Raw genomic sequence first — 25,928 nt, 5'->3', positions numbered from 1 at the left:
AGACCAGGGCCTGGCTCATGTGACTATTTGGTAAATGTGAGCTCTGGTTATTATTTCTTGTTCCACAGTGTGAATGGTCTGACATGCCCTCACTAAGGGGCCCCCTCAGGGGCTCGGTCACCCTCACTCTGGACAGGCCCCTGGAGCAGCCCCAACCAGACCCCGTGATGGAATAGGGGATATTTCCCTGCAGAAGTAAGAGTAGCACTGGGCATGGTGAGAACAGAGTGTGCAAAGGCCTTGCGGTTCCAGCCCCCATCCACTAAGAATGGCCTGGGTAAAGCACCGTTTCTGAAAGGGGACAAAGGAAGGACATACCAGGGTGTCTAGATGAGGGACCCTTTCCGAGCTTGAGGGCCTGTGGTACCTTGACCTTTCCCCCTTTCTTCCATCTCCAGGTGGCCATCAAGATCATCGACAAAACCCAGCTGAACCCCAGCAGCCTGCAAAAGGTGAGACCCAGGGAGAGGGAGCAAGGCAGGGGAAAGGTGGGGGGGAGGGTCCTTGAAACCCCCCACCCTCATCTTTCTCTTTTTTCCTTTCTTCCAGCTGTTCCGAGAAGTCCGTATCATGAAGGGCCTTAACCACCCCAACATCGGTGAGGAGGGGAAGGGAGTGGGCTCAGTGGATACCAATCAGGGCACTTGGGAAAAGAGAATCAGGGGAAGAGAGAACTGGCTGTTACAGTAGTTAGAAGGACCTGTTTTCTATCCTTGCTTCCTGGCTGTGTGACCTTGGGTGAGTCACTCAACCTCTCTGAGCCTCAGTGTCCTCCTCTGGAGTGAGGGTGATAAGAGGGCTTATTACTTCAAGGTCATTGTGAGGACTGGATAAGATCGTGCATTCAGAACACTTAGTTCAGAGCTGAGCTGTGGGAGCCGCTCTGATTATTGTCATCAGCAGCATCGTCATTGTCATTATCATTAGTCAGAGCCGGGAGAGTGAGGTCTGTACCAGAGAAGCAGGATATGGCCTGGCCTGAATGTGGCCGCAGCACTTATTTATCCGTCTGTTCATGTACTCAGTAAGTATTCCCTGAGTGGCTGCTCATGCGCCAGACTCTGGGGCCCAGCAGTGAAGAAAACAGGCACATATCCCCAGCCTCACAGAACTGACATTCTTGTGAGGAAGTGGAGACGGTGGTCAAGTGGGGTCAGGGAGTTTGGAAAAATCTTGCCATCAGTAGGGAGCCATTGACTGTTCTTGAGTAAGGGGTATCGTGGTCAGCACATGCGCAGTTACGGAGTGCAGGTGGAGGGTGAGGAGTCTCTTCTCGCCTAACCCCTCTACCGCCACCCCCTGGCCGTTGCAGTGAAGCTCTTCGAGGTGATTGAGACGGAGAAGACGCTGTACCTGGTGATGGAATATGCAAGTGCCGGTGAGGCCCCTCCCCTCCCCGCCCTGCTCTCTGCGCTGCTTCCCCACACCCCCACCCCCAACCCCCCGACATGCCCCGCCTGACCCACTCGGCCTCTGCCCTGCAGGAGAAGTGTTTGACTACCTCGTGTCGCACGGCCGCATGAAGGAGAAGGAGGCTCGAGCCAAGTTCCGACAGGTCAGGGTCATGGCTGCGGGCGGGCCTGGGAGGGGCGCCCAGTCTCCAGGGATGAGGGTCTGATTGTGAGTCTGGACTGTTGAAGGACCTGGGGGGTGAGGCTTAAGTCAGGGTGGGGGTGAAGGTGGACAGTTGGGTGGCCATGGGCATGCAGAGGCCCAGGTGTCAGGCTATCCACATGGAGGGGTGCAGCTGCCTAGCTGGGTGGGTGAGAGGACCAAGCCTGAAGGTGCCCAGGTAGGTCAGTGTCCGTGTGTGAGTGTGAAGGTGTGCCCAGTGTATAGGAGTGTGCCTAAGAGGGCATGCAGGTACAAGGGTGCTGAGGTGTGTGAGTAAGGGAGTGTGGGTGTCCAGGTGTACAGGTGTGTAGCTCTTTGGGTAGAAGTGGAAATGGTAGCTGGGGTGTATGGGTGAAGGAACCCCAAGCGTGGGTTTAAGTTTGTGGGTAAGAGGGCACAATATATATGGGTGCCCAGGCGTTTGGGTAAGAGGGCGTGTGGTTTCAGCTCTGTGGCAGTGAGGATGCTCAGGTATATAAGCAGGTGCTAGGGAGCCCAAGGGTGGGCATATAGGCTGATGGACCAGAGGGTATATGGCGCCAGGATGTGCAGGTGGATAAGCAGGTGTGTGGATGTCCAGGTGCGTGGCAGTGCGGATGCCCGGGTATGGAAGAGGGTTTGGTGGGTGAAGAGACCTGAGCAAGAATGTTGATCTGGGACTGTCCAGCTGTTGGACGCAGCTGTGCTGGGTGCGCAGGGCGTAAGCCCTGGTGTGTCGGGGCTGCCTGTCTGTGTTTGGGTGTATGATGCTCTCGTGTGTGTTTCTCGGCATGAAAGTCAGGAGGGGCCGGTCCTGTGGCCTTGGTGCTGATGCCCCTGCCACGAGGGCAGCTCCTCCTCTGGGTGGAGGCGTGTGTCGGGGCAGCGCCCTCTTCATTTCCTGCTGTGACTGGGTGGGGAGTGGGCAGAGTTAGGGCTCGGTGGGGACCCAGCATCACGGCCTGTGCTTGGGGAGGCCTGGAGTCCAGAGCTTGGTCGTGGGTAGGTTCCTGGGGTCTCTGAGGGAGGCTGAGAGGTTTGGGGGCCACAAGTAACCAACCTCCGCTCTTCTCCCCTCCCCTGCAGATTGTGTCGGCCGTGCACTACTGTCACCAGAAAAACATTGTCCATAGGGACCTGAAGGTGAGCCCCCCGGCTCAGCCCGCCGACGCCCGCTGCAGTCCCCCGGGCGCCCCGCACCCTCCACCACATCTCCCTTCCTTTCCTCCTCGTGCTCTCCCTCTGCATCCAGAACCCCTTGACTTGTCCCCAGGCTTCTGTGGCAAAAACAAGGCCAGCCAAAGCGGGGAGCAGGTGGGGCGGGGGCAGGAGGAGTGAACAAAGGGGAAAGAAACAAAGTGTCCCCAAATGGCCTCGGGCAGTTACATGCGTCCCGGGCAAGGTCGCTGGAATGCACACAGTATGGAACATCACTCTCAGAGTCTCCAGAGACTTTAGAACATTCAGGAAGCTTCGAGAATTGAGATCCTAGAGCCCCAGAGTCCCACAGCCTCCAGGGCATCAGAGTCACAGGCATCTTTGAACTCGAGAGGAGGGCGAGTGCCTGGTGGGCACGGGAGACTCTGCAGGGCCTGCCCTGCTCCTCCCGACCACTGGGCTGGGCTGTGTGTCCCAGGGCCTCTGCCGCACACCTCCCACCCGAGAGAACCTCCTTTCTCAGGAAACGTGTGTCCGGTCCGAATCAGGTCGTCCGTTGTCCTGATGGTGATTTCTTGAGCACCCACTGTGTCCCAGGCCCTGGGCTAAGTACTTAAGGAACTGCTTCTCAGGGTTTCCACCACAGAATACTGGGTTGGTTTGAGTGGTTTCGGCTCCCAGGCCGTTGTGAACAGGGGCTTGGGTAAAGTGTAATAAAAGTTAAAGGAAAAAGAGATGTATAAAGTACAGCCCAAGGAACGTCCCTGGTGGTCCAGTGGTTAGAACTCCATGCTTCCACCACAGGGGGCACAGGTTCAATCCTTGGTCAGGGAACTAAGATCTCTGTATGCCACCCAAGGAGACCAAAAAAATAGAAGAAAAAATAAAATACAAGCCTGATTTTAAGATGATTATTAATAGAGTAAAAAAAAAAAAAAAAAACAGAAAATTCTGTCAAACTGCTGTAGAAGTTTGAAACACTGCCTCTGTGCTGCTGAAATCCCCACACAGCCCACTGAGGAAGCTCCTCAGAGGCGTGAGTTTGCCCTGCAGGGGTGTGAGTGAGCCATTGCCAACAGTCTGGGGGAGGCGCGCCCCCTGGTGGAGGGTCCTGGAAGTGGCTAAAAGGGGACTTGGGGAACCAGTTAGTGCACCCAGGGGACCGGCGAGGAGGAGCAACCCAGACGTAAGGGTGGGCCGAACTCTGGAGCTTCAGACGCCACCACGGGGAGTGTCCTGAGCAAGATGGAGGTGCCCCTAGATTGAGGTTTGGTGCGTGTCTGTACGGGTTCTGTCCCTTTGTCCGGTCAGAAGTGTGGAAGGGTGGTACCGAAATGCACCACCAGGAGGGAGGGAGACCAGGAGGAGGCCCCGCACGCTGGGTTGGGGAAGGGCGGAGGTTGTCAGGGGTCAGGCGCTGGCAGCGTTCTGAAGGGTAGGTTTTTTGTGCAGTAAGTGTAGTCAGCACACAAGAGGAAGACGGATGCTGGAGGCTCCTTCCACACTCGGGCTATGGAGATGGCAGGCCTCTTCTGGGTTCCAATTCTGCTATGTTCATGCTCTCCCTGAGCCTCGTTTCCTCTCCTATGAAATGGCAAATACACAAACACCTGCCACCAAAAATAGACAAAAGCCTATACATAGCATGCAACGTATTTATTGGGTGCTGACTCTGCCCCATGTGCTGTGATGAGCACTTTTCAGTGAACCCCAAAACCGCCTGTGAGGCCGGTGCTATAATGACCTTCAGTTTACACATCAGAAACCGAGGCACAGAGAGGGCTGGTGATCCACCTGAAGTCACAGCGAGTGAGTGGTAGAGCTGGGATTCAAAGCTAGGGTGCTTCCAGAATCTGTACTTTAGCCCCTTATTATGTAGCTACTTTTATAAAGGATAGTCTAAAAGCCCAGTGCATAGTGGGTGCATAATAAGTTTTATATGAAATGATTTTCATTTTTATAAGTGTTGAGCAGTCCATCCTCATTTTTTTCTGCTGGGTGAACTGAGACTCAGAGATGGGCAGGGGATTGCCTGAGGACCTTCAGCCCTGCGGGCCACGTGGGAGAATAAGAGCCAACATTAACCATATACTGCTTATTGTTATTTAGTTGCTCAGCCAGGTCCGACTCTTTGCGACCCCATGGACTAACCCGCCAGACTCCTCTGTCCAGGGGATTTCCCAGCCAAGAATGCTGTAGCAGGATGCCATTTCCTTCTCCAGGGGATCTTCCTGGACCAGGGATAGAACCCACGTCTCCTGCATTGGCAGGCGGGTTCTTTACGGCTGACCCACCAGGGAAGCATGTTACGTAGCACTCACTGGGCGTGAGATATTGTCTGAGGCCTTTTGCACGGATTGACTCACGTAATTCTCACACATCCCTGTGAGGTGGGGACCCCGATTATCGCTATCATATGGATGAGGAAACTAGGCGCAGAGAAGTCAAGTCACTGCCCGAGGTCACACGGAAAGAAGGGACGAGGCCGCGGCTGCTTCAGGTTGGCCGGCTCTGGCACCGCGCACATCCGCCCTCTGCCCTCTCCTTGCCTGGCAGGCCGAGAACCTCCTGCTGGACGCCGAGGCCAATATCAAGATTGCCGACTTTGGCTTCAGCAACGAGTTCACGCTGGGCTCGAAGCTGGACACCTTTTGCGGGAGCCCCCCGTACGCCGCCCCGGAGCTGTTCCAGGGCAAGAAGTACGACGGGCCGGAGGTGGACATCTGGAGCCTTGGTGTCATCCTGTACACGCTCGTCAGCGGCTCCCTGCCCTTCGACGGGCACAACCTCAAGGTGCTGGGCGGGGCTGGCACGGGGGCTCTGACTCCCCTGGGGAGGGTGTCTCCCGCCTTCACAGCCCCCACCCCCCAGATCCCTCCCCTGCAGAGGCCCGGAGGGGCGGGGCCGAGTTCTCAAGGCAAGACGGGGGTCAGGAGTGGGCTCGCAGCTGGCAAGCTTGGATTCAAATCCTGCTCACTCACCCATCCACTCCTTATATAGTTATTGTTTACCGTCCATGAGTCGGGCTCTATTTTAAGTTTTGCAGACGTGGGGTGAACAGAGGAGACATGCTGCTCCCCAGGCAATCCCTGGAAACAGGCTGAGTGGGAGAAGCCAGTCACTAGAGGCCCCCGTGGTAGATTCCACGCCTATGAAGTGTCCAGAACAGGCAAATCACAGAGACCGAGAGCAGATCAGTGGTTGCCTAAGACAGGGAGGCGGCGGGGAGCTGGATGACAGGGTTTTCTCCTGGGGGTAATGAAAATGTTCCAAAATGGATTTGAGTGATGACTGCAACAGCTCAGTGAATATACTAAAAAACCATTGAATGGTGCACACACACACAAAAAAATCCTTCTCTCATGCTGACATTCTTGCAACAGAGCCAGGCAGAAAATAAAATAATAAGCAAAATATATAGCACATTAGATGCTGGCCAGTTCTATAGAAGGGGGTGGGAAGTGTGGGGTGAGTTGTAGTGTTGGGTTGTTTCTTTTTTTTTTTCCCTTTGAATTTTTTATTCTGAAACATGCTGATCAACAGAGACAGTCAGACTAGAACAGAGGACAGTGGTTCTTTTCGGGAGACGCTCTGATTGCCAGCCCGCGGCCACGTGTGCTGCATGTATGTGTCTGCATACGCCCAAGCTGTCACTGCCATTGCAGTTCCTGATGGAACACATGGGAGTCGGCTGTAGACACCACATCGCTTCCCTGCCTGAAGGTTGCGTACAGCCGGGATCCCCTGAGACGGGGGCATTTTCCGTCCACGATCACGCTCAGGAAATCCAGAGCAGATGCAGTCCCCAGCTCTGACCCATGGCCCGCGCTCGGGTTTCATCAGCCATCCCAAGAATATCCTTGGCAGCTCTTTTCTTCTCCTGCCCCAGCGTCCCCTCGGGCGCCCTCATTGCGTTCGGCTGTCCTGTCTCTTTATTCTCCTTTCATCTGGAACAGCTCCTCGGCGGTTCTTTGTCTTCCGCGGCCGGCAGCGATGAGTTCAGGCCAGTCATCTTGCAGAAAGAGCCTCCCGCGGTCTGGGTTGCCCAGTGTTTCCTCCTGATTGGATCCAGGTGGTGCATTTCGGGTGGGAATTCCAAAATTCCAGCAGGAATGCTCAGGCCTGCTCAAAGTGGCCGTGAGGAGCAGTCAGGGGATCGGGGAGGTCATTGCCAAGGACAGGACAGCAGAGCCCTGAGTGATGAGTTGGAGGGGCCCCTTGTCACCGTGGCGTCAGCCAGTCAGCCAACCCCTTCGAGCCTCAGTCTCCCCCTCTGTTCAGTGAGAACCCTAAAGTACCAGCCTCATAGTAGCGATGTGAGGACTTGATGAGATCAGATAACAATCTTTCTGAGCCCCAAGTGTGAAATCAGGAGATCTTCCCGAAGGGCCAGGCCAGCATCTCACCCGACCCAGGCTCTTGTCGCTTCCTGCTGGCCTGGTTTCCCCACCAGGCACCCCAGGCCTTGCTGGGTGTGTGGCTGGGAGCCATCTCTGCTCTGTCATTTCCTTGCTGAGTGACCTTGAATAAGTCTCTTTCTGAACCTCTCCTTGTGGGGACACTTACAGCCAGACTGGGTGTGTGAGGCCCTTCACCAGGACTTGGCATCAGGCCAGAGTGTCACCCCTGGGAGCTGCCCTGGTGGAGGGGTCAATGTCCCTTTGATTACTTCGCAGCATTACACGACAGAGGCAGTGTGGAGCAGTGGTTACATAGCACAAGTTCCAGGGCCCGATTGCCTGGCTTTGAACCCTGGCCCTGCCACTTTCTGGCTGCACAAACCCAGAGCAAGTGACTTAACCTCTCTGAGCCTCAGTTTCTTCATCTGGAAAATGGGCGTCATCACCCTGCTCCACAGCATTCTTTGTGAGCATAGATGTCATACGTATGAAGCGCTTAGAACGCAGCTGGCTCATGATGAGGGCTCTGAAAGCAATGCTTACCACTATGAAATATTCACAACCCTCCGGGCTGTGATAATGTGCAGTGTCGGAGGCTCCCCAGGCCCAGGCCTCATCCTGCCCTGTTAGGAGAAAGTACCCGGAGGGAACTCCCAGCCCAGGCCCTGGCACAGGGCTCCACCCAGAGACACCCCTTCTTCCCTTCACCTCCCGCTCCATTTTGTCTCTCTCCCCGTTCTTTGTTCAGGATGGTAGGGGCTTCCCCTGGTCTGCCATGCCATGGAGCATGGAATTTATTTTTTTCGTTTGTAGCCTTGGCAGGGCCCTCCTAAAAAGCCCTTAAAAAAGAGGAGTCAGCATGTAAATCAGTGTTCATTCTTGGAGACTGCCAGGGCCTCATAGCTTTTTGGAAAGACAGGTGGGGGGCGCGGGCAGGATGCCTCTCTCTTGTCCCCTTTGTAAACCTAGTCTTTCCTTTTGCTTTTATTTTTGACTGCACCGGGTCTTCGTTGTGGCACGCGGGCTTCTCTTATTGCAGAGCAGACTCTAGACAGTGCGGGCTCAGTTGTTGCAGCGGACAGGCTTTCTAGTTGCAACAAGTGGGCTTAGTTGCCCTGTGACATGTGGGATCTTAGTTTTCCACACCAGGGATTAAACCTGCATCTCCTGCATTGGAAAGCAGCTTGTTAACGGGAGAAGTTCCCTAAACCTAGTATTTAAAAAGCACTTGCTCTGGGCCTGACTCGTACTAGGCATTCACTTCTCTAAACTCACTCCTACCCTGGCCTGTAAAGTGAGCACTATGGTCCCTTTTTACAGATATGAAAACTAAGGCCCCAGAGGCCAACTCACTGGCCCACCTCCCCTCTTATCTGGCTCATAGAACTCACACACTCTGTAAGGTTTCCTCAAAGTGAAAAGTTATATTGTTTTGTTTTTTTTTTTAAAAAAAAAAACCTGTTTGAAAACTTCTACATCTGTAACAGTGTTCCCATTTTACAGATGGGAACCGAGGTCCAGAGAAAGTGGTGGGGTTTTTCCCATCACATCAGGGCTAGGACTTAGGGCCCTGTCACTTCTGTCGGGGGATTGAGAAAGAGGAAGAGAAAGTGTGTGTGTGTGTGTGTGTGTGTGTGTGTGTGTGTGTGAGAGATGGTTGGGGAGGTGGGGTGGAGCCCTCCCCCAGTAACCCCGTCCCCCCAGGAGCTGCGGGAGCGAGTCCTCAGAGGGAAGTACCGGGTCCCTTTCTACATGTCAACAGACTGTGAGAGCATCCTGCGGAGATTTTTGGTGCTGAACCCAGCTAAACGCTGTACTCTCGAGGTGAGCTCAGTCCCCAGCCCCACACCCCTTCCACTGAAGCCCTCTTGCCTGACACGGTTCCTCTCCCTTGTCCAATCCGCCGCTGGAAGGTGAGGGGAGATGGGCAGCCCAGGAAAAGGCTCCTAGACTCATCCTGACACCACCGCCCCCACCCCCAACAGCCTCGCCTACTCCCCGACATGCCAGTAATTAGCTAATGAGCTCCTAGGATGATTACAGGGTGCTGGGGGCCCAGATGATGCGGAGGAGGAAGGGTGGCTTCGGCAGGCTCCAGATGGGGTCTGGGGGTTGGGAGAGGAGGTGCTAGCTCTCAGGATGGCCTCGATTCTGGGGTGCTGGGCCTTGGAGGTGGGGGGCAAGGCAGAGCAGGAGCCCCACTTGGGAGCTATGTTTTTGTCCCAGTGTCTTCTGACATCTCTCTCTTTCCCCTTCCGTGTCCTGCTCCCAATTCCTGCAGCAAATCATGAAAGACAAATGGATCAACATCGGCTATGAGGGTGAGGAGTTGAAGCCATACACAGAACCCGAGGAGGACTTTGGGGACACCAAGCGAATCGGTGAGGGTCGGGGGAAGCAGGGCCATGGGCCACACACCCGGGAGTGGGGACTTCCCAGCACCTACCCCTTTGGTTAGTGCATCAGAGAAGTTTGCAAGGCACCTGGGGACAGCAGAGAAGTCTGGGCTCTGGTCCCTGCCCTGCTCCTTTCTAGCTGTGCGACCCTGGGCCAGTGACTTCCCTTCTCTGTGCTTCTGTTTCCTTGTCTATAAAATGAGATAATCATAGAACCTGTGCTATAGGTTTGTTGTGAATAGTAAATGAATGAGTTTATGTAAAGCACTTACACTGGGCATGAAACAAGTGATTTTGTGTCATAATAGACATGTGATAAGTGCTGTTGTCTCAGCGAGGAAAGTCGCTCAGTCGTGTCCGACTCTTTGCGACTCCATGGACTGTAGCCTACCAGGCTTCTCAGTCCATGGGATTTTCCAGGCAAGAGTACTGGAGTGGGTTGCCATTTCCTTTTCCAAGCGTTGACTGTTAACACACAAGAACTCACAGGTGACTTCCGAAAGAGTTTGGACAAAGGCATCAGTCATCTGCATGCTTGAGAAAAACTCCCACCTTGGCACCTGCCTCACTCACCACCCCTTCAGGCCCAGTCCCTTCAGCCCAGAGCCCTTGAACACTTGGCCCTAAAGCATTAGCCTTGGAAGAGCCCCTTAGGAACCATCTAGTAAACCCTCACTCTGCAGCTGATGAAGTTGAAGCCACCATCAGATCTGGCTGTATTAATCAGGACTTCACAGTTGCAGGTAACAGAAAACCTAAGCCATTCTGGCTTCAACCAGAAAGTAATAATTGGTTGATCCATATGAAATCACCATTTCCATAGCTCAGAAATGATCAGTATAAGCAGTTTCATGTAGTTTAACCTAATAGTGATGTTATTTCATTCACATAACTGAAAAGGCCATGATATGTCAGCTTTCAGGCACAGCTGGATCCACGTGCTCAGAGACAGTTGTTAAGAATCTTCTCAGTGGTGACTTCTTTCCCAGGCAGCTCTCCCTGCAGGAGCAAACTGATAACAGCATGTCCTAGTGGCCTGGACACCTCAACGGGAAGAAAAGCCACTTTCCTAATGTTCCAATGGAAGCTGTAGGGTGGGACCCATTGGCTACCCCTGAAGCTGTCAGTTTGACCTTGGGAATGGAACACTCTTATTGGCCAGAAGTGGGTCATATGCCCACCCTGAACCAATCAGTGTGGCCTTGGGGATGGAACACTCTGATCGGTCAGACCTGAGTAATATGCCTGCCCCCGGGGGTTTGGAGCAGGCAGGAGTCAGCTGGGGGATCTGAGCAGAGAAAAAATATTCTTCCAAGGAAAATCGGGGTGCCGCTGGCAGAAGGGGGAATGATTACTGGACAGGCCAAAGTGCAGACATTACTGTGTGATGCAGAAAAGAGTGGAAGGGAAGGATCTGGGGAGACTGAACCTCCTCTCCATCCCCCTCTCCCAGAGGTGATGGTGGGTATGGGCTACACGCGGGAAGAAATCAAAGAGGCCTTGACCAGCCAGAAGTACAACGAAGTGACTGCCACCTACCTCCTGCTGGGCAGGAAGACTGAGGTCAGAAGGCGTCAGGGACATTTGGGATGCGCGATACCCGGGGTGGAGGGAGACCTCTGGGACAGAGGGGAAGGGGCTGAGGTTCGTTGTCTGTCATCTTCCTGCAGGAGGGTGGGGACCGGGGTGCCCCAGGGCTGGCCTTGGCACGGGTGCGGGCGCCCAGCGACACCACCAATGGAACAAGCTCCAGCAAAGGCACCAGCCACAGCAAAGGGCAGCGGAGTTCCTCCTCCACCTACCACCGCCAGCGCAGGCATAGCGACTTCTGTGAGTACTCCCCCAACACTTGCACATGCCATCCCGGCCCAAGGCTGCAGACCTGCATTACGTCAGGGTTCTCTGGCTGGCAAGCAGCAGAAACTGGCTCGAAACAACTGCAACAAAGGGAGAAACGTGTTATAAAGGTGCAGGGACATTGCATGGAATGTGGAGGCAGCCAGGCTCAGGAAGGGATTAGAAACTGGAAAAGCAGCCAACCCTAGAACAGACACTCTGTGACTTGCTTCTTCTTTGTTCATCTGGTTCTTCCTTCCTTTTTTTCATATCCTGCCTTACCTTTTCCAGTCTCTTAACTTCTTACAACTCAGTTTTAGAGGCCAGCTGAATAGTAACTGAAATCCCTTTGATCCACTTGATATCAGGGTCCAGTCGGGATTAATCCACTTGACTGGGACACAGAAGGTCACATTGTACAAAAAGGCTGCTGAAAGCCTGCCCTCTTGCCTCTCTTCCAAACTTACTAGTGGGAAGGGGCTGGGGAGACACCTGCTTGCATCCTACAGTCTTCAACTAACAGATATCTCATTTCCTGCAGAAAATAGACCCACGACCACTGCCACCATAAATGAGACATGGGAACTTGCAAGAGGTCTCTACTTATACCCTCATCTTAATCATCTTCACTATATTTTTTAACAGCTTTATTGAGAAATAATTCACATACTATGCAGTTCACCAATTTAAAATATACAATTAAGTGGCATTAGTACGTTCACAGATGTGTGTATCCTTCACCACAGTCCACTTTAGAACATGGTCAGTACCCTAGAAAGAGACTCTACCACCCTTAGCCATCTACTTCAAATCTCCCATCCACCCTAGCACCCCCCCGCTCTGACAACTACTAACCTACTCTCTCTATAGATTTCCCTGTTCTAGACCTTTCTTATGATTAGAATCATATAATCCGTGGCCTTTTGTGACTACCTTCTTTCACTAAGCATGTTTTTAAGATTCATCCATATCATAGCATGTATCAATATTCCACTTTTTTATTGCCAAATAATATTCCGTCACATGGATATACTGTATTTTGTTTATGCATCACCAGTGGAGGGTCATTTGGGTTTTCACCTTTGGCTGTTGTGAGTAATTCTCTGTGTGGGTCTTTGTTTTCATTTCTCTTGGGTGTGTACCTAAGGGTAGAATCTCTGGGTCATATGGTAACTCTATATTTAATAGTTAAATAACTGCCAAGGTGATTTCCAACTTTCTATTATTTTTGCATCCCTACTTCTCCTGGGGGTGAAGTTCCTTACTCTGGGACAGGCAGTAGTACAGGAAGAGGGAAGTCAGGGAAGCTTAGTCTTGAGCAGGGCGTATCCTGGATGGTCAAACCATTCCCCTTCCCTGGGTTTCCTTTTCTCCACCTATACAATAGCGAGATTGGCCCAGAAAGACCCTGAGAAGCTTGTGATTCCAACAACCTATGATTAGGACATAATCCCCATGGAGACCTCCTGGGTTCCAGGGTTCACGGGATGAAAGATGGTCAATGGATGCCCCGGGAGTGTCACTGTAGGGCTTGCTATGGTTCTGGGGCTTTTGAGCATTAAGTTTTCTGAATTTTAACACACACAGAAGTTCCAACTCTCTGAAGTTCTAGAACACCCTTAACCCCTGGGTTCTAAAACCATAAATTTTGAAGATGTTCTACGGGACCAAATTTGTTTTGTTTTTGAAATTAATAGTCACATCCTTCAAAACTCAGTGCAGAAAGCGTAGACAGTAAAAACATCTTTGTCCTACACGTTTCTCCCAGCCCCTAGTCCCATTTGGAAACAGCCACTGTTACCGGTTTTATATGAACTCTTTTGGAGAAGTTTTATTCATATATAAATATATAAAGAGACAGACATGAAAAGAAGGAAAAAGATATGAAAATGCATAAAGATGTATAAATACAATATTAATATATTAATATACTATAAAGATAGTCTCCCTTTTAATAGAAGTGATAGTCTTTGGGCAACATTCATTATAAACAAGTACAGATAAATAGGTATAGATAGGTACGTACTCTCTCCTCATTTTTACACATGGTAGCCCACTGTAGACCTCATACCTAGCCTTGCCCTTTCTATATCACTGTCTGTCTTGGAGGTCTTTCTGTATGGGAACATTTTTTATAGTTGCATAGTATTCCATTGGGTGGCAATATCTTGACTTATTCAGTTATTCCCATAATAAGGGGCGTTGAGGCTGTTCGCAATCTTTTGGCCTGAAAAAAAGAAAAAAGGGTAGGGTTTGGTGAACAACCTGCTCAAGTGTCGCGTCATTTATGTGGAGCCTCTGAGTCCGTGAATTCGTGTCACTTAGGCATTGTCAGAGTAGCCTGTGCGAGGAATTGTAAGGTTCTCAGGATCACCCAGAGCAGGTTTTTGCTTTTTCTGCACAAAACTGTCCCCTCCCTCTACCAGGTGGCCCGTCCCCCGCACCCCTGCACCCCAAGCGCAGCCCAACCAGCACGGGGGAGGCGGAGCTGAAGGAGGAGCGCCTGCCAGGCCGGAAGGCTCACTGCAGTGCTGCGGGCAGCGGGAGCCGAGGGCTGCCCCCTTCCAGCCCCATGGTCAGCAGCGCCCACAACCCCAACAAGGCAGAGATCCCAGAGCGGCGGAAGGACAGCACGAGCACCCCTGTGAGTTGGGGGGCGCTGGGGGGATGGCACCCCGCCTGTGGCCCAGCCTGTCGGTGACCTGGGTCACAGTTCTCGTGCTCCGTCATTTCCCATCCCTCCTGTTACGCAGACCACCACACAGGGCTCTGTTATATCCATTCACTCATTCACTCGACACACACGAGTGCGCTCTCTGCCTGAGCTTGTAATCGGCTCTAGTGTATAAGTTAGGATTCAAAAAGAGATGCCCTGTGCTTTCAACTTGAAGGATTTAATATGGAGAATTAGCTGTGGTGCTTACACAGTTGTAGGGAGGGCTGGAGGAGCAGACACTGGACCAGACCTACAAGAAAGACACATTACCACGGCAGAGCTGACCCACCAAGGGAGCTCCCGCCTTTGAGGCCCCCTTGAGCTCTGCTGAGTTCAAGAACATACAGTCAGGGCTACGATGCAAGACTCAGAAACGTCATCCTCCACCAGGAGAGCCTCTTGCTGCCCAGAGGTCTGGAGAACTGGCCCTGGTGCCCTGCTGAAGCAGAGACCCTCATCCCAGTCTTGCCTGTGTGAGCAGAAGTCAGAGAGAGCAGGAACGTGGCTGCCACCCCATTTCCACCTTCCAGATCTCCACAAGAGCAGAGGTTTCTGGATACCATTCATACCCAGAACCTGGGCTGCTGAAGAGTTTCTGGGGAATGTAGCAGTTGGCTTTCTTGCCCCTGCAGCTCCCTAGAATGCTATAATACAAGCTGAGGGAACCAAAACATCCTCAACCTCAGAAGACAGAGGTGGAAGCAAGTGACAGGAAGGTGGTCCGGACGCGGAAGCAGCATAGACCTGCATTTGAATTACACTGATGAGCTGTGTTGCCTTGAGCAGGTGGCTTCCCCTCTCTGAGCTTCACTGTGCCACCCTGTGAAATGAGCTTATCACAGAGCTTGGGATTTGGGAGGATCTCGTGCCATCCTCACACAGTGCCTGGCTCAGTAAACACTCAGTGAATGAAAGCTGTTGTTGAAATATATCCACACTTTTAAGACACTAAAAAAGGACAGCAAATTACCCCCTCCCCCAAAAAATAGAAGGAAGGAAATAATAAGGAGAAGAAATCAATACAGGAGAAAACAGATGCACATGAGAGAAAATCAACAAGCCAAAAGCTGATTCTTTGAAAAGATAAATGAAGTCAGTGGACGCCTAGCAAGACTAGTTAAGAAAAAAACACACAACATGGTAAATCAACTATACTTCAATTTTTAAAAAGAAGATAGCAAGCACAAATTACCAGTATCAGAAGTGAAAAGAAGAGCTTCACTGTGACAAAAAGAAAGATGATATTAGGAACTACTTTATGCCAATAAATTTGACAGTTTAGATAAAACGGACAAATGTCTTTTAGAAACACACCAAAACTGACCCGAGAAGAAATAGAAAACCTGAACAGTCTCAACACTTCCCCATAAAGAAAACTCCAGACCCAGATGGCTCTAAACTGGTGGAAGTCTTCCAAACATGAAAGAAGGAATAATACCTATCTTAGGCAGACTTCCAGAGGGAAAAAGGATCACTTCCCAGCACATTTTATGAGGCAACAAAATCCTGATATGCTATTCCTGTCCTCAGCTCAGTGCAGTGCAGGGTGGAGATGTATGTATGAAAAGAAGTGGTCAGTACAAAGCGATGTGGCCAATACAAGGCTGTAGCTGGGAGCGCAAAGAAGGTAGCTGACTTAGCCAGAGCCCAGGGTGGGGATATGTCGACCTGACACCTGAGAGATCCGTAGGAGTGAGTCAGAGGGACAGGTAGGGGGAAGACCCAAGCAGAAGAGACAGCCTGTGCAAACGCCTTTAGGAGGAGAGATGCGACTTCCCTGGCAGTCCAGCAGTCATCACTCCACCTTCCCACGCAGGGGGCCTGGGTTCAATCCCTGGTCCGGGAACTGAGATGCCATGTGCCTCTCAACGTGGCCTGAATAAGTATGTTTTTAAAAGTTTGACATGGCTGGAGGTGGGCGAGGCTGCCCCCTGGGAACTTTCCGAGACCTTCTTTCCTCCCAGCTCCAAGGCCCCTCATGACTCTCAGCCTGCACTGCTGGCATGACCCATTGACCTTTCATGTCTTTAGCCAAAGTAAACCGTCACCTACTCACTTTTGGTTCACACACAGGCCCCTGCCTCATTCCTAATGAGGTAGGCCAGAGAGGGTAAAAGGGATTAAGGAGGGTCCCTTTGCCCCCTCACTCTCCTCTTGGCTTTATCTCCTACAGAACAACCTCCCTCCCAGCATGATGACCCGCAGAAACACCTACGTTTGCACAGAACGCCCGGGGGCTGAGCGCCCATCCTTGTTGCCAAATGGCAAAGAAAACAGGTATGAAGGGAGGGCAGCAACAGGGAAGGAGAGATGGGGTGTAGGTGAGCAGGACCCCCTGATCTAAGATGTTAGACATTGTGGGGAGGGATGGTGTGAGGACAGGGGCGTCTGCATGTCTGCCGTTCCTTTGGCAGAATCTATCCATGTCCTCCCTGTCCCAGACCCCTCTGAAAAATCCTCCCCCCTTAATTAATTAGTCATCAGCACCAGCAAAGCAGTCTGCCCCACTCTCTGCCCACGAGCCTGGGGAACCTGAGTTCATTTTTTTTGAATGATTCATTTTTAGAGTTGGAGAGAAGCCCTAGAATGTCACAGCTTCAACATCCTCTAGTTGGCGGGATTTCAAACTTACTTGCTTGAGTTGGTTCAGGCTCCTTCAGCTGGCAAGTGAGGGAAACTAGAGCAGGCTGGCCGGAGCATACAAAGGGAATGAATTGGTTCACATCACAGTTCAAGTCCTAGAGTAGGGTGGGCTTCAGGATCATGAGACTCCCACCCATCAGGACTAGAGGGCGTGATTCCTAGGTGCACTCTGGGAAACACCCAGTAAAGGGATGCAGGTGTCCTTTGGTGGGGGCAGGGGGAAGTGTTTGGAAGCGGTGATTCAGCTCTGAGTTCCGAATCTCACCTCTGCACTCCACGAGCAAGATGACCAGCGGCAGGTGTCTGAGCCTCCGTTTCCTCCTGTGTGAGATGGAGCTGATGTCCTCTGCCTCCAGTCCCATTAGAGGGATCTGGTGGAGATAGGTGTGTCCTGTACCTCACACAGGGTCTGAGACACAGTAGGCATTCAATGAGTCAGAACTTATTTGGGAGTTATTAAATAAAAATAATAATAGCCAACATTTATCAAGCAGTAGCTGTAGGCCGGGCCTGTGTATGTTAGCTGGTTGAATGCCCCTAACAATTATATGAGATCGATCCTGGTGTCTCCATTTTACAGCTGAGGGAATGAGGCACAGATAGGTTAAGTAACTTGTCCAAAGCCACACAGCTGGTAAGTCAAGAAGCAAAGATTCCAGACTGACTCCAGAATCTGTACTTTTAATCACTATAATATATGGCCTCCAAGTCCTGGCCAAGAGATAGCATAATGTTAGGTTATAGGTTCAGGAGTGAAGAGACCATAAGGCACAGTAGATGAGGTGGAGGTTTAGTCCTCCGTGATCCAGAAGTAGGAGGCAGGGTCCTCCAAGGATTCAGGACCAATCTTAACATGAGACTGCAGCTCTAGATCTGAGGCCACTGCACCAGTTCCCACCATTTCCCAACCAGCAAAAAGGGTGGAAAGATAGTGGAGTGCAAACTGCTTTTCTGTTCAAAGACAGGACCCAGAAATGGGCCAAAGCACTTCTGCTTACATCCTATTGGCCAGAACATGGTCATATGACCATCCCTAGCTGCAAAGGAAGCTGGGACTTGTAGTCTTCGGCTGGGTGGCCATGTGCAATGTTTATACTCTTAAGGGGTTTGGTTACTAAGAGTAAAACGTTGTGTATGGATTCTGGGTGAGAGGTAATGGTATCTGCCAATCAGGGCTCCCTCTTTGAGATCTGGCTGGTCTTGGGGTCCCTAGAAGGATATTAATTGGAAGTCTGGCTTCTGCTGTGAGGACTGAGAGGGTCAGAGGGCCTGAGGAAGGTCCTAGGATAATAGACCACTCCTGCCTACACAGAATCTTGAGAATTAGAGAGAGGGTTCCTTCCTCTTTATTTTTACCTGTTGAAAATTTTCATAATGAATGTAAGTTTCCTTGATGTTCACATCTGTTCCTCTCCCACGTTTGAATAATGAAAGTTCAGATAGCAAAGTGTTTGCACAATTGATGTGGTTCCTGAGGTTTGGATGGCAAATAGCAGGGGATTTATTTAAAAGTATATGTGAATCTATTCAGTTGCCAAGTTTGGAGAGAGGAGAGTTGGGATAGGGGATGGTTTGGAGGGGACAGAGCTTGAAGAAAGGATGGTTTGAAGGAAGAATGATTTAGGAGGTGAGAAGAGTCAGTCAAATAATGCTAAGGGTGTATAGGGTACAACCTGCACAACTCTGCCCCACAGCCCTGTCTCTGAGTTCTAGCTTGGCAGAGGTTTCTGATCTCAGGACAGACCAGTGAGGAATCAGAGGGACTGAGGACTCTGGCCTGCCTCAAAGCTCCACCCTAACTTGTACCTCTCTGCCCACAGCTCGGGTACCCCACGGGTGCCCCCCGCCTCCCCCTCCAGTCACAGCCTGGCTCCCCCATCAGGGGAGCGGAGCCGCCTGGCACGCGGCTCCACCATCCGCAGCACCTTCCACGGTGGCCAGGTCCGAGACAGGCGGGCAGGGGGCGGGGGAGGTGGGGGCGTGCAGAATGGGCCCCCGGCCTCCCCCACACTGGCCCACGAAGCCACGCCCCTGCCCACTGGGCGGCCCCGCCCCACCACCAACCTCTTCACCAAGCTGACCTCCAAACTGACCCGAAGGTGAGCCCCACGGGACATGGGGGACAGGGAGAGGGGTCGGGGGCTGATGGGACCTAACCTGTCTTCTGCTCTACTCTGCCTCCTGTGCCCCAACATCTCCGTCTCCTCCTCCTCTTCCTCCATCACTCTTCACCTCCCTCCTCACACTACAGGGTTACCCTCGATCCCTCTAAACGGCAGAACTCTAACCGCTGCGTTTCGGGCGCCTCTCTGCCCCAGGGATCCAAAATCAGTAAGTCCCCTCCACCTCTGCTCTCACTGGCTCTGCCTTCCTGTCTGCATGTCTGACCCGTGTGCGGGCCTGGCGGGAGGGGGCGCTGTGAGTTGGTTAGGGGGTCTGTATATGGGCTCTGGTCGTTCATTTACTCAGATAATAAACAATAGTCTGGCCTCTGGAGCCAGACTCCGGGTTCAGACCCTGAGCTCTTCTGAGAGACCTTAAGCAAATGACTCAACCTCTCTGGGCCTCACTTTCCTTTTCCCTAAAATGGGGATAGTAATGACAGTATCTTCCTCAGAGGGTTGTTGTGCAGACTAAGTGAGGTGGTAAATCGACTGAGCTTTGAATGTTGCCCTGGAAAATACTTCATAAATGTTTTCTATCATTTTTATTCTTTGAGTGTCTACTGTGTGCTTTGCACCATCGTGAGCGCAGAGTAAAGTGAACGAGAGGGAGAAAATCCCTGCCCAGGGCATTCTACTAGGGGACCCAGACAGTAAACAATAAATAAAATATATAGACTATCAGGTGTGGCAAGTACTAAGGAGAAAAATAGAGCAGGGAATGGGGTGGGGTGGTGGTGGTGGTGATGTGCCTGTCAGGGTATGGGGAAGGAAGGGTACAGTTTAAATGGAGCAGGCCTCGCTAGGGAGGTGTCATTTGAGCACAGGCTGAAGGAGGGGTTTGTGTGTCTGTCTGTCTCCTATATGTAGGCGTGTCTTTACCCACCCCGCCTCTTTTGTCTTCCAAATTCTTCAGTATCTTTCCTCCAACCTGCACTAACCATTTCCGAATGGGCTCCCTTTCTGGGTATGGAGAGGGAGATCAAATCCTGACTCCCAGCCCAGCTCCAGCCCTCAGGGAGGAACCAGGGCTGAGGCAAGGGCTACCCGAGTCCTGGAGGCAGTGGATTGAGGGAGGGGGGCTCCTTTATGTCCAAATTAGACACTCATCCCCCAACCCTTCCTGTAGGGTCACAGACGAACCTGAGAGAATCGGGGGACCTGAGGTCACAAGGTGAGTATCTGTGCCTCCCCTTTTGCCTCAGACCCCTCTTGTGTAAGTACCTCTCCTTACCACCCGTGCCAGACCCCTGGTCGGGGCTATGACCCCCTCTTCTCTGCCACTTCCTTTTATGCACCCCCGCATTGATTTCCTCTCACGTCCACCTCCATCCCTGAGCATCATCCCTTGACCATCTTTAACTTCAGCCTCTCCCATCTATAACCCACTCCTCACCCTGTTGACACCACACCACCTTTCCCCTTTCATCCAGTGAGGCACAATGGTTGCCGACAACCCTGGGCCAGTATAGAAACCTCCGTGGAAATAGAGGGCCTCCCCGGCAGGGCCAACAGTCCCAGGACCTAATCTCATTGGCTGGAGTTGGGTCACCTGTCTATCTCTAAACCAATGCCTGTGACCAGAGGGTGGAGTACTCTGATTGGTCAGACTTAGTCACATGCTCATCTTTGAACCAATCAGAGTGTGGGGAGAGGTGTGGAATGCTCTCTTTGCCTGGAAGTGAGTCACGTGTTCACTCTTGGCGCTGAGAGGTGAGTCTGCCCCACCTAAACCAGAAAGACTAGATCTGCAGTGCTTTTCAAGAACATTCTTGGTATTTTAAGAGACACATTTCTTTGTTAGGCAGGGCCCTTTCACACACTGCAGAATGTGTATCATTCTTGAACCATCCCTCCACCCTGATAAATGCAGGCAGCGTCCCTTCCCAAGACATTTTGACAATCAAAAAGCCCTCAGAAATTTACTAATATCCGTTGGAAGACAGTACTGCTCCTAGGTGTGAGAAATCCCTAGAGTGAGAATTGGTTCTCCAAGGGAAAAATGATTATTACCAGAAAAAGGATATGTTAGGAAACAAACTGAGCTGCTATAGGGAAGAGACCCCAAAATACAGACAGGAATACGTGTCTGTCTCACACAAACCGTGTGTCCAGGCCAGGCTGGCAGGGCCACTCTGTTATGTGAGATCCTTCGGGTACCCAGGGCTCCTACATCCTCACCCCTAGAGCCCTGTCATCTTCACAGTCCATGCTAGCTCGTGCTGCAGCCTCGCAGGAGGTGGGGCAGGAGAGTCCAGGGCATACAGTTTCCTTTGAAAGAGGTGATATGGAGTTACACGGTCACATCCACGCACATCCAGGCATTTGGAGACAAGACCACACCTGGCTGCCGGGGAGGCTGGGATATATCGTTTCCAGGTGGACAGCTATTTGTACAGCAGAGAGACTGTCCCCTGGAGTAAAAGAGGTTTTGAGAAGATGTCTAGGACAGCCTGTCCCAAAGCAGGAACTGCGGGTTACCTTTCTTTTCTCTCCCGTCTCTAACCCGTCATATCTTCCCACCTCAGTTGCCATCTACCTTGGGATCAAACGGAAACCGCCCCCCGGTTGCTCCGATTCCCCTGGAGTGTGAAACTGACCAGCTCACGCCCGCCCGAGGCCCTGATGGCAGCTCTGCGCCAGGCCACCACGGCCGCCCGCTGCCGCTGCCGCCAGCCACAGCCGTTCCTGCTGGCCTGCCTGCACGGGGGTGCGGGCGGGCCCGAGCCCCTGTCCCACTTCGAAGTGGAGGTCTGCCAGCTGCCCCGGCCGGGCCTGCGGGGAGTTCTTTTCCGCCGCGTGGCGGGCACTGCCCTGGCCTTCCGCACCCTCGTCACCCGCATCTCCAACGACCTCGAGCTCTGAGCCGCCACGGCCCCGAGTCCCCTCCTCTTCCTCGCCCCCTTCACTTCGACAGAGAAAGGGGGTCAAGGAGGGGATTCTCCCTTTGTCATCACCTCAGTTTCCCTGAAATGGATTTGGGGGCAGAAGTTGTCCCCTCTGTGTTCTCCGGGGCCCGCTGAGCAGGAGAGAAGAGCTAAGGGGCTTCACAGGGGGGAGCTGGCACCTTCCTGGAGCCTCCAGCCCACCCAGTCCCCCCTCACCCTGCCATGGGGCACCTGAGGAGACTTTGGGGTCAGGGTGGGGCAGAAAAGGAAATTGAGGAAACTTCCATTCCCCGACAGCTCAAGAATTAGGCCTTGGGCAGGGACAAGAAGAGTTGCTGAGCCTAAAGACTGAAGAATTGGGGGTATGGGGGGGGCTGGGAGTGGGGGTCAGAGAGGCAGATTCCTTCCCCTCCCCCACCCCTCCTGCTCGAATTCCCCCTTCCTGCCCCAGGCTGGCGCGGGGCACTTTGTACAAATCCTTGTAAATACCCCCACACCCTCCCTTCTGCAGAGATCTCTGGAGGAGCTGCCGCTCTCACCTCTGGTTTTTAAGTTATTACACCCCCCCACCCTCCTCCTGTCAGCCCCCTCACCTGCAGCCTGATGCCCAATAAACTTAGGAGAGTCCCCCCCTCCCCCATGCTGACCCTGGGGTTTTCCTTCCCTGCCCTCACCTGCAAGTGAGATGAAAAGGAGGTGTGTGACTTTGGGCCAGTGGTTTCTCCTTTCTGAGCCTCGGTTTTCTCATCTGCAGAATGGGAGCAGTGGGGGTGTGGGGTCAAGGGTGATTGTGGAAGAGGGCAGGAAGGGACTCGGCCTCATCCACGAGGCCCCAGTTCCTCTATCGGACCCCTGTTCATCCACTCACATATTCACCCACATGTTATACTGGACTCTAAGCCACTTCTTACTCCAGTAGTACATTTATTCAATAAACAGTCATTGACCGGTGCCTACTCCATCCAGGCCCAGTGGTGGACATGGAGATGCAGGGAGCCCCTGTCTGTGGGGCATGGGTTCTGACAGACACTAAAGAAACCATTGCTTTTGGAGGGGGTTGGGCCAGAAGAGAAAGTGAGAGGGTTTGGGGAAAGCACTCCAGAAGAACTGATGCTGGAGTTGGGCTCTAAAGGATGAGTAGGCGTTGACCAGGTTTTGGGCATTCCCTGGGCACAAGCCAGGACGTGGGAATGCGTGGTATAGCTCAGAGAACTGTGGGTAATTTCAGTATGGCTGCTGTGTTGGGGGCTGGGTGGAAAATCAGCAAGAGGAATGCTGTATTAGGACTAATAGTCCATCTACACTTAAGCAAAAAGGTATTTGCTCATTTCATAGGTCAGGGGTGCGTGACTTCAGGTATAGCTGGATTCAGGCCGCAGGCTGGCTCATCTCTGCTTTTTTCAGTGTAAGTTTCATTCTAGTAGTTTCATCCAATAGGTGCCTGGTGTCAACGGTGACACCAGCAGTTCCAAGCTTTTATCCTTCCAGCTTAGCAGCTATAGCAGAGTTCCTCATTGCCAACTTCAAGCAAAAGTCCCAAGACAGGCTCTCATTGGCCCGGATAAGTCATGTGATCACCCCGAACCAGTCACTGTGACTCTAGAGTAGCCTGTACCTAGAGTTGGACTTGGAGGGGTTCCTCAAAGGAAAGTCAAGGTGTCACAATAAAGGAAGTAGAAGCATGATAGACGTAAGCAGAAAAGGGCTGTCCAGTGCAGGAGGGCAGGGCACTTCACCAGAGTCTTGTGGGCCAAAGTGCGCAGTCTGGGCTTTCATCCGAGGGCATTGGGGAGCCACGGAGGGTTGCTTGCAGGAAAGAAGCTTAGTTAAACTGCCTCACTTGCCTGTTTAAATCATGGTAGGGTCAACTGTTGTATTCCTCATGGGACAGGAAAGTCAAATGAGAACTGAAGGGGGCTAAAAATTAAGAGTGGCTGGCTCAAGAGGAAAAAAAAAAAAAAAAGTGGTCAGTGTTGAAAAATTCAGGGTCTGAGGCAGAATCAAAATCCTATCATGAGTTAGGCCATAACAGGACTCTGCTGAAACAAGTGCTTGTAGTTGAGAGGGTAGAAAAATGTGTGCGGCAGGGGAACCAAACCTGTCACAAAAACGTCAATTCCTGAGTTCTTCCTCGGTTCCCAGCCCGGGGCTGGGGACACAGTGGTGGCCAAGACAACCCCAGCCCTGCCTTCACATAGGGTTCACAGTCCAGGGGAGGAGGCAGCCGTGTCCTCAGTGATGATTCTGGAGTCAGTGAGGTGGGTTGGGGAGTGCAGAAGGGGAAACTGCCCTCTCCAGGGAGGACTTCCTGGAGGAGGAGGCACACCTCCCCTGGGACAGGGAGAATGATGAGCAGCTAACCAGGCATGGCAGAATTTGGGGGCAGGCATGAGTTCTAAGCAGAGAGAAGCAAGAGTACAAGTCCTTGAGCAAATGGCATATGGCTTGACTGAGTGTGGAGTCACTGCAAGGGATGAGGCTGGAGGGCTGGTTGGCCTTGAAGGTCATGGAGAGTCACCTGGGCTTTGTACTGAGGGTACTGGGGAGCCACAGCAATGTTGTTGAGTAAGAGTCAGGGGCAGGCAGGTTTGTGCTGTGAAGGGAGGGAGGGAGTCAGGTCAGAAGGGCAGAGTGACAGAGATGGGGAGGGGAGGAGTGGACTTCAGGCTTAGGAGGCAAGATGGGAGGGACGGACATGGTAGCTGACAGGTGCCTGGATGGCGGACTTGGCTGGCTCGGACCATGGTCTGTGCTCTGTGTGCGGGTGGAGCTCGGGTTGGTGATGGGATCTTCAGTTGGGGGCAGTATTGTAAAGGATATCCCAATGTCTACCAGACCTTGAATGCCCTGACCTTTGGGGTCTCTTCTGTTTCCATAATCTCTCTGGGAACTCTTGGGGACATCCTTAGACCTCAGTTTCTCTTCTGGAAAATAGAGAGATTGCTTGATCTCTAAGGGCCCTTTACCTGTGTGACTTAAGGATGGAAAAAGTGCCTCCTCCAGGTCTCTGGCAGGCTCTGTCTTCCTCTTTGCCTCACATTTTCTTCTAAAACCTTTGTCTCTTTGGGAGCCCACCTGCTACCCGCTTGATAATGAAAGCCTCATGCTATTGGGTCAAGTAGAAGTGGTTGACCTGGCTGACACCCAATACGTGTTCAGATGTTTCTTGCCTTCCATTACCCGCTTCTCCCATTTCCAACCCCATCACCACTTCCTGCTCGTTCATGGAACCAAGCTCTCCAAAAGGCCTGTCCTCAAAAACTTCACAGGGATGCTGTGACCCAAGCTCCAGCCTGGAGGAAGAAACAGCTTGGGCAGACATTAGGGTGGGAATTGCACAGTGTAAGGAATGGGAAAGTGTATAGAGGAATCATGAGAAAAGAACTGGGAAGAAGAGCCTTCGGCAGATGGTGTTCATGTTTAACCTTGAAGAATCCCACATAATAGAGCATTCTAGGAGATGTGGGAAACCATGGCAGGTTCTTGAGCAAAGCAAGGGAAATTGAAAAGACTAGTAGCAGCTATAGAGGGCTGTATATATATATATATATATATATATATATATATATATATATATATATGCCTTCAGATCTGAAGTCAGATTGCACAGAAAGAGGGTCAGGAAAAAGCATCATGAAGTAGATAGTGATGAGATGCATGCAAGGTCTCAAACCAGAGGCCCGGAGGGCAAATTCAGATATTTTGTTTGACGTCCGTTTCTCCCTAGAATGGGTCCTGTGTTGAGATCTGAGCGTGAGTGGTTGGGAGCAGAGGTGATTGAGAGCTCTCGGGATCACAGAGTCCCCATAGAGCCTTGTAATGTTTTCATTAGATGCTGTACCCTGAACTTGCCTCATTTTAAAGATGGGAAAAGATGAGAAGGGAACGGCTACCCACTCCAGTACTCTTGCCTGGAGAATTCCACGGACAGAGGAGCCAGGAGGGCTACAGTTTATGGGGTCGCAAAGAGTCAGACACGACTGAGCGACTAACGCTTTCACTTTAGAGGTGGGATAAAACGTGTAGCCCTAGGACATGCCTAGAGACGACAAGCCGCTTTGAGGTCACACAGTAGCCAACTGCCGAAGTTTTTCCTCCTTCTCCTCCTTCAGTACTAATAACAATCAAACCCAACG

The 25,928-nt window shown here is 52.0% G+C and overlaps 1 protein-coding gene across 2 annotated transcripts in view; it reads left to right on the top strand.

Annotated features, from left to right (window-relative positions):
- The window catches only part of MARK4 (microtubule affinity regulating kinase 4), a 30,118-nt gene extending 7,365 nt beyond the window's left edge, over positions 1–22,753 (top strand). The window contains exons 3-18 of one of the 2 annotated variants that reach the window (XM_040252537.1): positions 399–452; positions 550–598; positions 1,313–1,378; positions 1,485–1,555; positions 2,680–2,736; positions 5,308–5,544; positions 8,856–8,975; positions 9,433–9,532; positions 11,001–11,110; positions 11,218–11,377; positions 13,810–14,027; positions 16,273–16,376; positions 18,563–18,841; positions 18,994–19,073; positions 20,034–20,078; positions 21,433–22,753. In XM_040252537.1, coding sequence (XP_040108471.1) covers positions 399–452; positions 550–598; positions 1,313–1,378; positions 1,485–1,555; positions 2,680–2,736; positions 5,308–5,544; positions 8,856–8,975; positions 9,433–9,532; positions 11,001–11,110; positions 11,218–11,377; positions 13,810–14,027; positions 16,273–16,376; positions 18,563–18,841; positions 18,994–19,073; positions 20,034–20,078; positions 21,433–21,497 — 1,815 coding nt within the window. In that variant the 3' untranslated portion in view covers positions 21,498–22,753. The remainder of the gene's footprint in view (positions 1–398; positions 453–549; positions 599–1,312; positions 1,379–1,484; positions 1,556–2,679; positions 2,737–5,307; positions 5,545–8,855; positions 8,976–9,432; positions 9,533–11,000; positions 11,111–11,217; positions 11,378–13,809; positions 14,028–16,272; positions 16,377–18,562; positions 18,842–18,993; positions 19,074–20,033; positions 20,079–21,432) is intronic. The other variant, XM_040252536.1, reaches the window with a different exon arrangement.
- The last annotated feature ends 3,175 nt before the right edge of the window (positions 22,754–25,928 follow it).

This window comes from Oryx dammah, unplaced genomic scaffold (genome assembly GCF_014754425.2).
Source record: "Oryx dammah isolate SB20612 unplaced genomic scaffold, SCBI_Odam_1.1 HiC_scaffold_13, whole genome shotgun sequence".
NCBI classification, from domain to species: domain Eukaryota; kingdom Metazoa; phylum Chordata; class Mammalia; order Artiodactyla; family Bovidae; genus Oryx; species Oryx dammah.
Note: the sequence above shows the minus strand (reverse complement) of the source record. Positions and strands in the feature narration are given on the sequence as shown.